Source organism: Pipistrellus kuhlii, unplaced genomic scaffold, assembly GCF_014108245.1.
Source record: "Pipistrellus kuhlii isolate mPipKuh1 unplaced genomic scaffold, mPipKuh1.p scaffold_m20_p_16, whole genome shotgun sequence".
Classification (NCBI taxonomy): Eukaryota; Metazoa; Chordata; class Mammalia; order Chiroptera; family Vespertilionidae; genus Pipistrellus; species Pipistrellus kuhlii.
The window spans coordinates 28,721,421-28,733,473 of NW_023425471.1; the positions used below are offsets into that span (position 1 = coordinate 28,721,421).

Sequence of the window (12,053 nt, forward strand, 5' to 3'; positions counted from 1 at the left end):
TATCCTTCAGCATTTCATGTAATCCTGGTTTGGTGTTGATGAACTCCTTTAACTTTTTCTTGTCTGTGAAGCTCATTATCTGACCTTCAATTCTGAATGATAGCTTTGCTGGGTAGAGTAATCTTGGTTGTAGGTTCTTGTTGTTCATCATTTTGAATATTTCTTGCCACTCCCTTCTGGCCTGCATAGTTTCTGTTGAGAAATCAGCTGACAGTCGTATGGGTACTCCCGTATAGATAACTAGCTGTTTTTCTCTTGCGCCATGTAAGATTTTCTCTGTCTTTTGCCCTTGGTATTTTAATTATGATTTGTCTTGGTGTGGTCCTCTTTGGATTCCTCTTGTTTAAGGTTTTGTGTGCTTCCTGAACTTGTAGGTCTATTTGTTTCATCAGGTGGGGGAAGTTTTCTGTCACTATTTCTTCCAATAGGCCTTAAATATCCTGCTCTCTCTCTTCTAGCACCCCAAAAATCCGAATGTTGGTATGCTGTAAGCAGTCCCAGAGGCTCCTTACATTATCCTCACACTTTTGGATTCTTCTTTCTTTTCTGCCTCTCTGGTTGGGTGATTTTCGCTTCCTTATATTCCAGATCTTTGGTTTGATTCTTGGGGCATGTTGATCTATAGTTGAGTTTCTGTATATTCTTTATTTCAGACAGTGTATGCTTAATTTCTAACTGGTCCTTTTCCATTTTTTTTTCGGTATTCTTATTAAGGTCCTTGGAGGTCTCATCAAGTTTCTCAAAGGTTTTTAGGAGATTCTTGAGTAATCTTATAAATGTGATTCTGAACTCTGTGTCGTTCAGTAATTCACTTTCCTCCATCTCTCCCATTTGTGACATGCTTCTGTGTCTCCTCATTTTGGCTGCCTCCTTGTGTTGATGGAGTGGCTTTGTGTTGTCAGTGACCTATAGGGATCAGTAGCTCAGCTTTCCCAATCACCTGAGGTTGTTGCTTTTGATATATCCCTTTGCGGGCTGAGTGCAAAGTCTTGGTGTAATTAAGCCTTGATTGCTGTTGGTACACTGGGAGGAATTGACCTCCAGGCCAATTGTCTGTGAGGGACTGCTGTGTCTATAAAGGAAGAACTGCTGCACTGGAGATAAGCTTTGTTTCAGTGGGGCTTTGGTGTTCACTGAGTCCATCTCCCGAATGTCACTTACAGGTGTGAGGGATGGAAACTGACCACTACGAACACTGGCTTCTGGGTGTCTAATGGGTTGCAGTTCAGCTATTGTCTGAGGCCACCCTGCAGGAGCTACAGCGAGAACCACAGTCCTCTCCTCCTTGGAGCTTTCTGCACCAGCTTGCAAGTTTGTTAGGTTAAACTGCAACAGAGAGGGCCATTCATATGCAAAAGGGGCTGTTTGGAGCTTGGGTGTGTTTGTAGATTGTGTGGGGCAGAGTCTCATGGTGGAGTCTCAGGGAGTCACTAGGCTGGGTTGTGGCCAACAGCAATGGCTGCCTATCAGCCATCTCTCCGAGCCTCTTCGACCTTGTCTTCACATCTCTCCGTCTCCCCACGTCTTGCGCCCCGCACACAGCAAACAAATATTCTGTGCTCAGCTCTGCAAGCAAGCCACCCTCACTTTCTGACCCGATGGCAGACAGTCTAGCCTCTCCCCAGAAACTGGATTTCAGAAAGATTGGGAGTTTGTCTCTCTTTGGGTTGAAGAAAGCAATGCCCTCCACCAGCCAGGATCTGCCGCCAGCCCATGTCATGTCTGAGCCCCCCTACCTCAGTTTTTTCGGCGCTTGTGCTCTGAATTCTCAACTTTCTCTTTCAGTTTAGTTGTAGGGCTTCCTTTCAGCCAGCTTTCCCTTGGGTTTTGTGTGATAGATGTTTTGTTTTTTAGTTGTATTTTCTAAAAATATATATTTTATTGATTTTTTACAGAGAGGAAAAGAGAGAGATAGATAGCTAGAAACATCGATGAGAGAGAAACATCGACCAGCTGCCTCTTGCACACCCCCTACTGGGGATGTGCCCGCAATCAATGTACATGCCCCTGACCGGAATCAAACCTGGGACCTTTCAGTCCGCAGACCGACGCTCTACCACTGAGCCAAATAGGTTTCGGCTTAGTTGTATTTTTTAAATTGTTGTGCACGGCAGCAGATTAGAGGTGTTTACCCAAGTCACCATCTTCGTTCTCCCGATTTCAACCTTGTTGAGTCTGAAGAGACTTTGCCTGTTAACCAAAATGTGGTTTATCTTTGAAATTGTCCCATGTGACATTTTAATGGGAATTCATTTTTAGGTAATTATCTGTCTCTCTTATGCTAAATTTAATATTCTTTCTTTGTCTTTAATATTTTCCATTTTAATTATGATGTTTATTTGTGGGTTTCTATGTGTTCATCTTGATTACAACTCTCAGTGCCTACTGAACTTGTGTGACATTTTCCTTCACCAGGTTGGGAAAGTTTTCTGTCACTGTTTCTTTAAATGGTTTCTCTGTTCCTTGCTCACCCTCTTCCCTTTCTGCTATTCCTACAATGCAGATATCATTACATTTCATGCTGTCCAAGCACTCCCTTAAGCTATCTTCCTGTCTTCTAATTCTTTTCCTATTTGCTGCTATAATTGGGTATTTATTTCTACCTTGACTTCCCAATTGTTGATTTGATCCTCTGCTTATCCAGTCTACTTTTTATCCCTTATAGTGTGTTCTTTGGTGTCAGATATATCATTCTTCATTTCTGTCTGACTCTTGTTCATGGGTTTGATTTCCCTTTTCAAGCTGCCATAATTTACACTAAGTTCCTTAAACATTTATGTAACTATTGCTTTGAACTCTATTTCTGTTAGGTTCCTTGTCTCCATCTCATTTAGTTCTTTTTCTGGAAATTCCTTCTTTTTTTCTCCTTTGAGTGTTGTTTCTTTGATTCCCCATTTTAACTGTCTTTTTGTATTTCTTTCTATGTATTAAGTAGAATTGTTATGCCTCCCAATCTTTGCGGGATGGCCTTATGTAGAAAAGTGTCTTGAGGGATCCAGTGGTGTTGTATCTTTGTCCAGCTGAACTGGATGCTCTAGGAATGTCCTCTGTGTGCATTGTTTGTACTCTGCTATTATAATTATTGATGTCCCATTTATAGGATCTCCCCTCTGACTTGCTGCCAGTGAGATTCAATATTAATGTGGTCATGTCAGCTGTTATACAAGTGCTTTGGGTCTGCTATTTTGGGGACTCACTGGATTTTGTGCTAATATTGAATTAATTCCCTTGGTGTGTCTATCCTGTGCCTCCTGGGAGCTTCTCTAATGCAGCTCATGTGAGTCCTTTTCTTTTTCTGGCCCTGGGTGACATGCTTGAGGTTTCAGGTCCTCTAGTAGTCCAGTGGTCAGGATCTGTCTTGTGTCTCATACCTTGATTAACATGAACTGCACTCTCTTCCCCCATAAAACTGATCCTAAAGGTGTCAGCTGCAGGCACTTGGTGTCCCATTGCATCCCTGAGCAGTCCAGGAAGGTTTCTGTGGTGGGGACCCAAACTGCTGTTTCTGGCTAATTAGATCAAGCAAAGGCTCAAAGTCCTGAGTGACCCGCCTCTGGCTACAGACTGATTGGATTCCATCTGGAATAGCCTCAATCAGTTGTCCACTGGTTAGGTGAGAGATTTTTCAACAGTTTGGGGCAATTGCTTCTGCCTGGAGGCTAATTGTTATTCTCAATCTCTTAATCTGCCTCAGAAATTTCACAGGGTGGAGCAAGGGATTTTTTTCCAATAGTGTGGTCAACTGTCTTCCTCCCAGGCTAAAACTGCATAATAGCAAAACTTTGCCTGAGATAGATGCCCTCTGTAACCTGAGGGAATGACTCAGCACAGGAAACTGGGGTGTCTGCCTTTCAAGCTCTAAATCCAGATCTCCCAGCCCTGGCTTATGTTTATACAATTCTAGGTCACTTTGCCCTCCCTCTGCCAGAGCCCAAGGTGAGTGTTGTGCATTAACCCTTTAAGAGGGTGCTTGCACTTCCAGCTAACTCTCCCTGGCAAACAGCAACCCTGCTGATTTTCACAGCCAGATTTTATGTAGACACCTTTTTCGGTTCTGGTGCTCTCTGCTGGAGGTGGGGGGCAGCTTGGGGATTAGACCTCAGAGTTCCAAGTGGCAACCCCCACAGCTGAGATATCTCTCCAGAATTTCAGTTACTGTCTGTGGAAGCCTGGCCAGCCCTTTCACGCCTCCACCCTTCCTACCAGTCTCTATGTGGTCTCCACTTTCTATCCTTGGTTATCAGGGTTGTCTCCAGCTATTCTTCAGTTGATTATTCAGGGTGGGCTTTTTGTTTTGTTTGTTTGTTTGTTTGTTTTAGATGTGATCACAAATTGGCCCTGAGAGCATGTCTGTGAGCTTGCACTTAATCTGCTTCCACTTTTAATTGATATTATTTATTTTTCAATAATAAATGATATTTAGAAAATAGTCTCATCTTTACCCGTGCTTCCATTCATTTCATTCTTTTTTTTAAATAATCATTTATTTAAAAATATATATATTTTATTGATTTTTTACAGAGAAGAAGAGAGAGGGGTAGAGAGTTAGAAATATCAATGAGAGAGAATCATCGATCAGTTGCCTCTTGCACACCCCCTACTGGGGATGTGCCCGCAACCAAGGTACATGCCCTTGACTGGAATCGAACCAGGGACCTTTCAGTCGGCAGGCCGATGCTCTATCCACTGAGCCAAACCGGTTTCGGCATTCATTTTATTCTTATTCTCCCATAAAAGTTACCATTTGTATTAGTTGCATGTGTATCTTTCTAGAATTACTTCTTATAATTATTAATATGCTTATTTCTCCCCTTTATTATACACACTATCCACAGTAATTTAACCTTGCTTTTCTCAATTACAATATGAGAAAAATTAACACTAAAATAACATATTAAAACACTTTTGAGAATGAAATGATTTTAAAGTATTACCAAAATCTACACTGAGAAATAGCATTATTCTAATAGTAAATTAAACAAAATGATATTAAATTACATGCTTCTAAGTACAAAAAGTTAAAAGTTAACTTATTTTTAACCCTAAATCAACATTTGGCTCCCAATCACTCAGTTCTTAACCATTTGGAAATTATTAAGTGTTTTGTAATATAACAGCTTTCCTCTTTCTTCATTTACATTTCTTAAGTAACAAAAATGTGTAAATAACATTTTGCCTTAGAGACTTACTCTTTGGGCTGAGAAGTTAGCATTACTGCTGTAAGGAAGTCTCTGATTAATGTATCTCCATTGGGAGAAACTACTGAATATAGAGGAACCAGGGAACAGAAATATAAGTTATTGCAGAATCTAATTTTAGAAATTCAAACTATCTAAATGGTACAAAAATAACAAAAAATTGGATGCTTTTGATATATAACAAAATCAGATCACAAGATAGTTTAAAAAAGAGTACTACAATGTTGAAAACTGGTAACTTTGTTCACCCCAAAACATTGGAAATTTGACCTAGCCTTCTCCTGCCTGGAGCCATGGGTTCCCTACTCACTCCATATCCAAAGTGAGATGCAGCCACACACTGATAGAGAGGATGTGGGCAAAGTGATGTAGCCAGGCCCCAACTGGGGCTGCTGCTTCTGGTGTTGCTCCTACCCGCACAGATTTATTCAAATAAAAAAATTGCTTTATCACCTTCCAGTAATCCTTCCAACAAAACCTTGACTACTCCAAATCCATTGAGTACCACCGCTAAGGCAAGTGGTAGTGTTTTGCAGTCAATAGCCAGCCTCTTAGCAATCTAGTTCTATCTCTACACCTCTACTGTTAAAAGACTCAGGCCAAGAAATGTATACTTCTCCATCTTCCAAACCCAATCCAAATAGCATCTAGACATACAGTGGGACAGGGGAAAAAACAGGTCTTCATTGAATCTGCTAATTTCACACCTAATTTTATTTATTACATAGAAAATGTTGAGGATCCCATATTTGGTTTAAAGAACATGTGTAGGGTCTGACTAGATGATGAATGTTGATATTAAATCTGTAAAAGTTTCATGGACAAGATGAAAAAACACATCCAAAATTAGTTCAGAGATGATTTCCTTAAATGTGGCTTAAGTACCGACACATCAAGTTCTATTTTGAAAATGTATAGATTTTATTTTATCTAGACATAAGGAATTAGATTTGTAACACAGTCAGTTTTCAATTGGTTCATTTAAAGCTATAAGGCCATAAAATGGGTAATGCAAAAAGCTTCCATGGTTCTATTTATATGTTCATTAGAAGGAACTTCCAGGTGTTCCTGTAAATCCTCAATGTATTGTTTCACAGTACTAATTTAATGTCCATGTAACCCTAGATAAAGTTTTATATTGTTAACTTATCACTTAATATTCTCTTGGGAACTGAAGTCTTTGATTTGACATTGCATTTGACTTTTTATGTAGTAATTGATATGTACCAATATTTATAGTTTTTCCCCCTCCTTTCCTACCTTATTCCAGAATCCATCAATGATGTATTGGAATCTACTCCAAACCCAACTATAATGAGTAAATTTTGCTTACATACTTATCACTCCCCTATTCAACAAGAATATCAGATTCATTTTGCTAAACTAATTCCAAAGAGTTAAAGTACATGAACCTCAACCAATTTCAAAATTCTTTTTATTTCTGCATGTATTTAATACCTTTTACAATTTAAGAGATGATTTGTTTTGAAGATTAGAAAGGCAAATATGTGAAGGAACCAAACTATAAATAAGATATATTTGGGAGGTGAAGATTGGAAGTTTTTTTTCACTCAATTGCCAACCCTCTTCCCCTCTGACAGCTGTTAGTCTGTTCTCTGTAGCTATGAATATGTTTCTATTTTGTTTGTTAGTTTGTTTTGTTCACCAGATTTCATATATAAATGAAATCATAGGGGATGGGTGAAAAAAGTGAAGGGATTAAGGAAAGGAAAAAACCGCTCATATACACAGATAACAGTATGGTGATTACCAGAGGGGAAGGGGGGGAAGGGAAGGTAGAAGAGGGTAAAAGGGGGATAAATGGTAATATAATAGAAGACTTGGGTTGGTGACCACACACTATAATATACAGATGATGTATTATAGAATGATACCCCTGAAACCTATATAATTTTATTAACCAATGTCACCCCAATAAAGTCCATTAAAAAAAAAAAGACTGGAAGCTTAGTTAAATTAAATTAAAAAAACCCACACATTTATATTCTTTCTGTACATACTTTAAAACAAAACAAAACAAAACAAAAAAACCATATGAATCAGAATAGCCACATTTGGAACATTTCTTTTATTGGTCAATATTTTTATATAGTTAGAACATGATCTTAAGCCTAATGTAAGCTTGATTCTGGAAAGTAAATATTTTCACAATTAACTCAATGCACAGAAACTCTTTTGAAAATAGACATTCTCTAAAGTCTTATTTTGCATGGTCACACACTGATACTTAGATGTTCCAGTATCTAATATTGCCACACTAGTGTTGATAACCATAGTAATTTTTTTCCATCTTTGGAAACCTACTTAGGAACACCATACACAAAGATCTCAAGCTGCCATGTGTGAATAAACATCCCCCTTTGTTTTATACCTAAATGCTGTACATCTAATTTCGATTATATATTGTTTGTGTATTTATGCTTTGATTCATAGTAACTTCTCATGTTATAGAATTGATTTGCATTGAAAAAAAAAACCACTTGTAAATAAAAAGAAGTGCCTGAAAGTGTGGTAGGCAATTAGATAGACATGTGCAGAGCAAGGACGATGGGCTAGGTACAAGTCATCAGGGTAGAAAGCCCCAGATGCCTAGCAAACGACAACTGTGGTGTGGAACCTCGCCCCCAGGATGATTTTTCCTTCCCTAGCATATCACTGGTCAAGTGGTTTGGACTCCCTGACCTTTCCTCCCTAGAGATAACATTTAGACCCCAGTTGTATTTCAGCTCCAGGCCCAGAAAAGCAACAAAACCAGACCAGTGGCCCCATGGCTGACCTCAGGACAAGCTGCATTAGATAATGACCCCCTGCCCTGGCATCGACCAATCAATTAGTGGAGACTTAGTCCCTGAAAGGACACACCTGGAAAGATGCTGAATATTCTATTAAGATCTTCCCTTAGGACCTCCCTCCAAATCTTCACCCTTAAAATCCTTAGGATGGAGGACCCAGCATGCTCTTCTTTCTTCCTTCTCTCCCTCCCAAAAGTACACCAGCACTTTTCCCTTTACCTTCTCCCTCCCTTTTCCTCAGCTTCCCCACCACACATGTTGTCATTTCCTTCCTTATTCCCAAGATCCAAGGGCCCTTGTTTTACCTCTATAACTTGTTCCTTACTCCCAGTAATTCTAGGAATTACTTTTTCTACCTCCATGATTTACTAAATAAATGTTCACTGACAGTTTGAATCTTGGCTCTGAATTCTTTCCTAGCCAGAACTCAAGTACCAAGGTTGTTGAACCCAGGTCAGTTCTGACCCCACCAGACTAACACCCAGTATCATCCCTGCCACCCACAACAAAAACAAACAAACAAACAAAACAAAACAAAAAACACATGAGAAATTACTGACCTAAATGAAAACAGTTATAGCTACCAGGGCTGAGAAAAACAGCAAAACTGAAAAAAAAATGAACAAATAAGTAAATGATGGCTGGCATTAACGGACAATGAACAAAATAACTGGTCCTAGCCATAGCCTTTGATCACTAATGACAGAGCCTACAAGTACCCTGGCCTTTTAATAGATTTCATTACAATTGAGTCAAACTTTTTCATAACACTAAATACATCATAAAACAATGTTTTTAGAATTGAAATGTTAAAAGCAAGCTCTCACTTACCTTCCCTGTTAGAACTGAGGGGAATTCAGTATCAAACTTGTTGCTCAAGCCAAACCTTAAAAACAAAGACAGAACAAAATATATTCTACCCAGCATATTTAACTCTCTCGCATTAAAAAAAAAGCCATGCATTTTTCTTTTGATGTTGTGATTTTAAAACATGTCTTAAAAATAATTTTATATTTATAGAAAATAAATATTTGACTATTAATAAAAAACTAACTAGATCCATGATATGGAATTAAAAATAATGATTTAGAGAAACACTGAGAAAGAGGTGAAAATATAATTTTTTACTCGAATGGTTCTGTTAAAACTCATTTTAGCCCAGCTGGCGTGGCTCAGTGGTTGAGCATCCACCTATGAACTGGGAGGTCACAGTTTGATTCCCAGACAGGGCACATGCCTCGGTTGCATGCCCGATCCCCAGTAGGGGGGTTGCAGGAGGCAGCAGATTGCTGATTCTCTCATATCATTGATGCTTCTGTCTTTCCCTCTCCCATCATCTCTGAAATCAATAAAAATATATTTAAAAAAATACACACACAAAAAAACATTTTAGTTGATAGCTATTGGGATTGGCTGACGGATGTATGGGAGAGTGGCTTTTACTATCCTTTTTACTTTTGTGTATTATATATATGAAAATTTTCCTAATAAACACTAAGAAAACCTTTGGAACCATAGACTTTGACAACTTATAATCAGTTACTATTCAGAAACTCAAAGGTTGATCCTTATGAATGGCTTTTATGTATATGTTTAACCCTTTTAAGAAAACAGATCCCAGCCCTGAAAGCTCTTGACTCTCTTCAAGTAGCTCACTGAAATCTGTATTAGGAAGTCAAAATGAATTTTATAAACCTTGGTTTACCTACTTGTTGATTTCAGAAGTCATAACAAAGATCACTTCCTGCATGTAAGTGATATATCATAGTGGCCACATTTTTTTGTTAGTGATTGATGGGTTGTAAGCAAAAAGGAAACAATACTAACATTTATAGAGAACCTTTTATGAAGTAGGCAATAATAGAAAGTTATCGATAACTATGGACTTACCATGAGCTAGATACTGTGCTAGGTAAATAAACACTATTTCAGACTTTACAACTCTTCAAGACTTTACGGATAAGAAAGTTGACATTCAGAAATCTTTTTTTCCAAAAAGTAATTAATTAAATGACTTGCCCAAAGTTATATAAATACTAAGGGGTGAGCCAAAATTCAAATGCCAATCTTTATATTTTTTGGCTCCTGGAAAAGAGAAACGACTGTTTGTTTATATTGCTATCTTTCATTATGTTTAGTAGCATAATGTTATTTCATAGATGTTTAATAAAAGTTTTTTAAAAATAATAACCTACTATACTTTTTTATTTAACTGATTTATGGCACCTTGGTCTTAGGGTCACTTTAAAGATGTTAAGAATCCAATGTCCTATTAAAACTCTATGTGAGAATATTATATTCTCCTCATGTTATTATGGTAATAGCTTATTTTCAAGACCACAAGCCAGTCTTAAACACAAGGACTCTACTTAACATATAGTAGCAAGGCACATTTCTGTGCATAAATATGTTATACCTGTATGTTTAAAATGTATTTTATAACAACAAATTCTGTATTTTAAAGCAGTTGAGAAAATTAATTAGCAAGTGAAAACAGAATTTAAATTTTTTAAAAAAATACTTCATTACTTTTCCAGGTGTCAGTACAACATATAATGAGAACATAATATTCTCAAAATCTATACATAGATATTGGACCATAGCCAAACTTGAAAACAAGATAGTACTCTCTGTACATGAGTTTTTATGGCAACTTTCAGATGATGTTTGAGAAACTGACATTATAATATTAAATATATATTTGCAATTATCTACTAACTCAGAAATCATTATACTAAGTGAAAAAGCTAAGCAGAGAAATATAACTATCACATGATCTCACTCATGTATGGAATATAATGAACAACATAAACTGATGAACAAAAATAGATCCAGAGACAGAGAACCATCAACCAGAACGTCAAACCTCAGGGAAGGTAAGGGATGGTGGGGGTAAGGGGGAGAGAGCAACCAAAGAACTTATACACATGTATAGAAGCCTAATCAATGGACACAGACAACAGAGGGGTGGGGGCATGAATGGGAGATGGGGGTAATGAGAGAATAAGGACACATATGTAATACCTTAATCAATCAATAAATAAAATAAATAAAAATAAATAAATATTGACTTTATCACTAGTAAAAATATAATTTAACTTTTTATTCCACAAAGAGTAAATTCATATTGTGGAATATATATAGGTTTCATTTTAAAAAGTAGACATAATATATTTTAAAGTAGATCTCTCAATTTCGATATCTTGTCTAAATGCCTTTTATTGTTTAAAAAATCTTTATTATTGACCTAAATGCCTTTTAGCGGCAATGTCAATAACATGTTCCTACCTCAATTAGATGGCTGCCATTTTAATTTTTTTCTAGCTGCCATTCTTTTACTAGATAAGTATGTAGAGGATATAGAAATATGTAACCCCCAAAATGTGTGGATCATTTCTATTATTTAAAAAATTCTTAGTTTTGTTATTCTCTCTTTTCATTTATCACAAGACAAATGAACTTTCCTTTTCAGTTTCCAAATTCATCTTGTCTTCTTTATTGCCAAATTCAGTGTCCTTTTCTCAGAATTTTCTCCTTTGACTTTGCAACTTGTGACATTGTTAAACACACCCTTCCTAACACTCTTCCATTCTTTCACTTTCTTCTACCACTCCTGCTTTTCAGCAAAATTTAGCTTTTAATCATCTGCTCTTCTTTCTAAGAAAAGTATACTAATTTATCTGTATTTAATAGCTTTGACAATTATTTCTATGCTGATAACCATCAAATCTTTATTGCTAGTTTTATATTTTCCAACATGCTCCAATCCCTCATCTCTAATTGAACTCTGAAAGTTTCCATTTGGATATCTTTCTGCAAAATAATAATACCACAAGTCTAAAATTAAATGTTATCTTTTATTGGAAACTAGCTGCCCTTTTCAAATTCCTCATCTCTATCAATGGCACATTGACTCTCTTTAACCTAGACTTTGGTATAGGTTTTACACGTTCCTTCAAATTTGTTTATTTGCATGTTACTTTTATTCAGGTGGCTTTAAGTCCTTTATTGTTCCTTTGAAATCATTCTCATAATGATTCCT

At 37.1% G+C, this 12,053-nt stretch overlaps 1 protein-coding gene across 1 annotated transcript in view; it reads right to left on the bottom strand.

The window, feature by feature from the left end:
• CHIC1 (cysteine rich hydrophobic domain 1) overlaps nt 1-12,053 on the bottom strand; it is a 153,582-nt gene that overhangs the window by 129,743 nt on the left and 11,786 nt on the right. Inside the window, exon 2 of the mRNA XM_036439505.2 lies at nt 8,843-8,897. Coding sequence (XP_036295398.1) covers nt 8,843-8,897 — 55 coding nt within the window. The remainder of the gene's footprint in view (nt 1-8,842; nt 8,898-12,053) is intronic.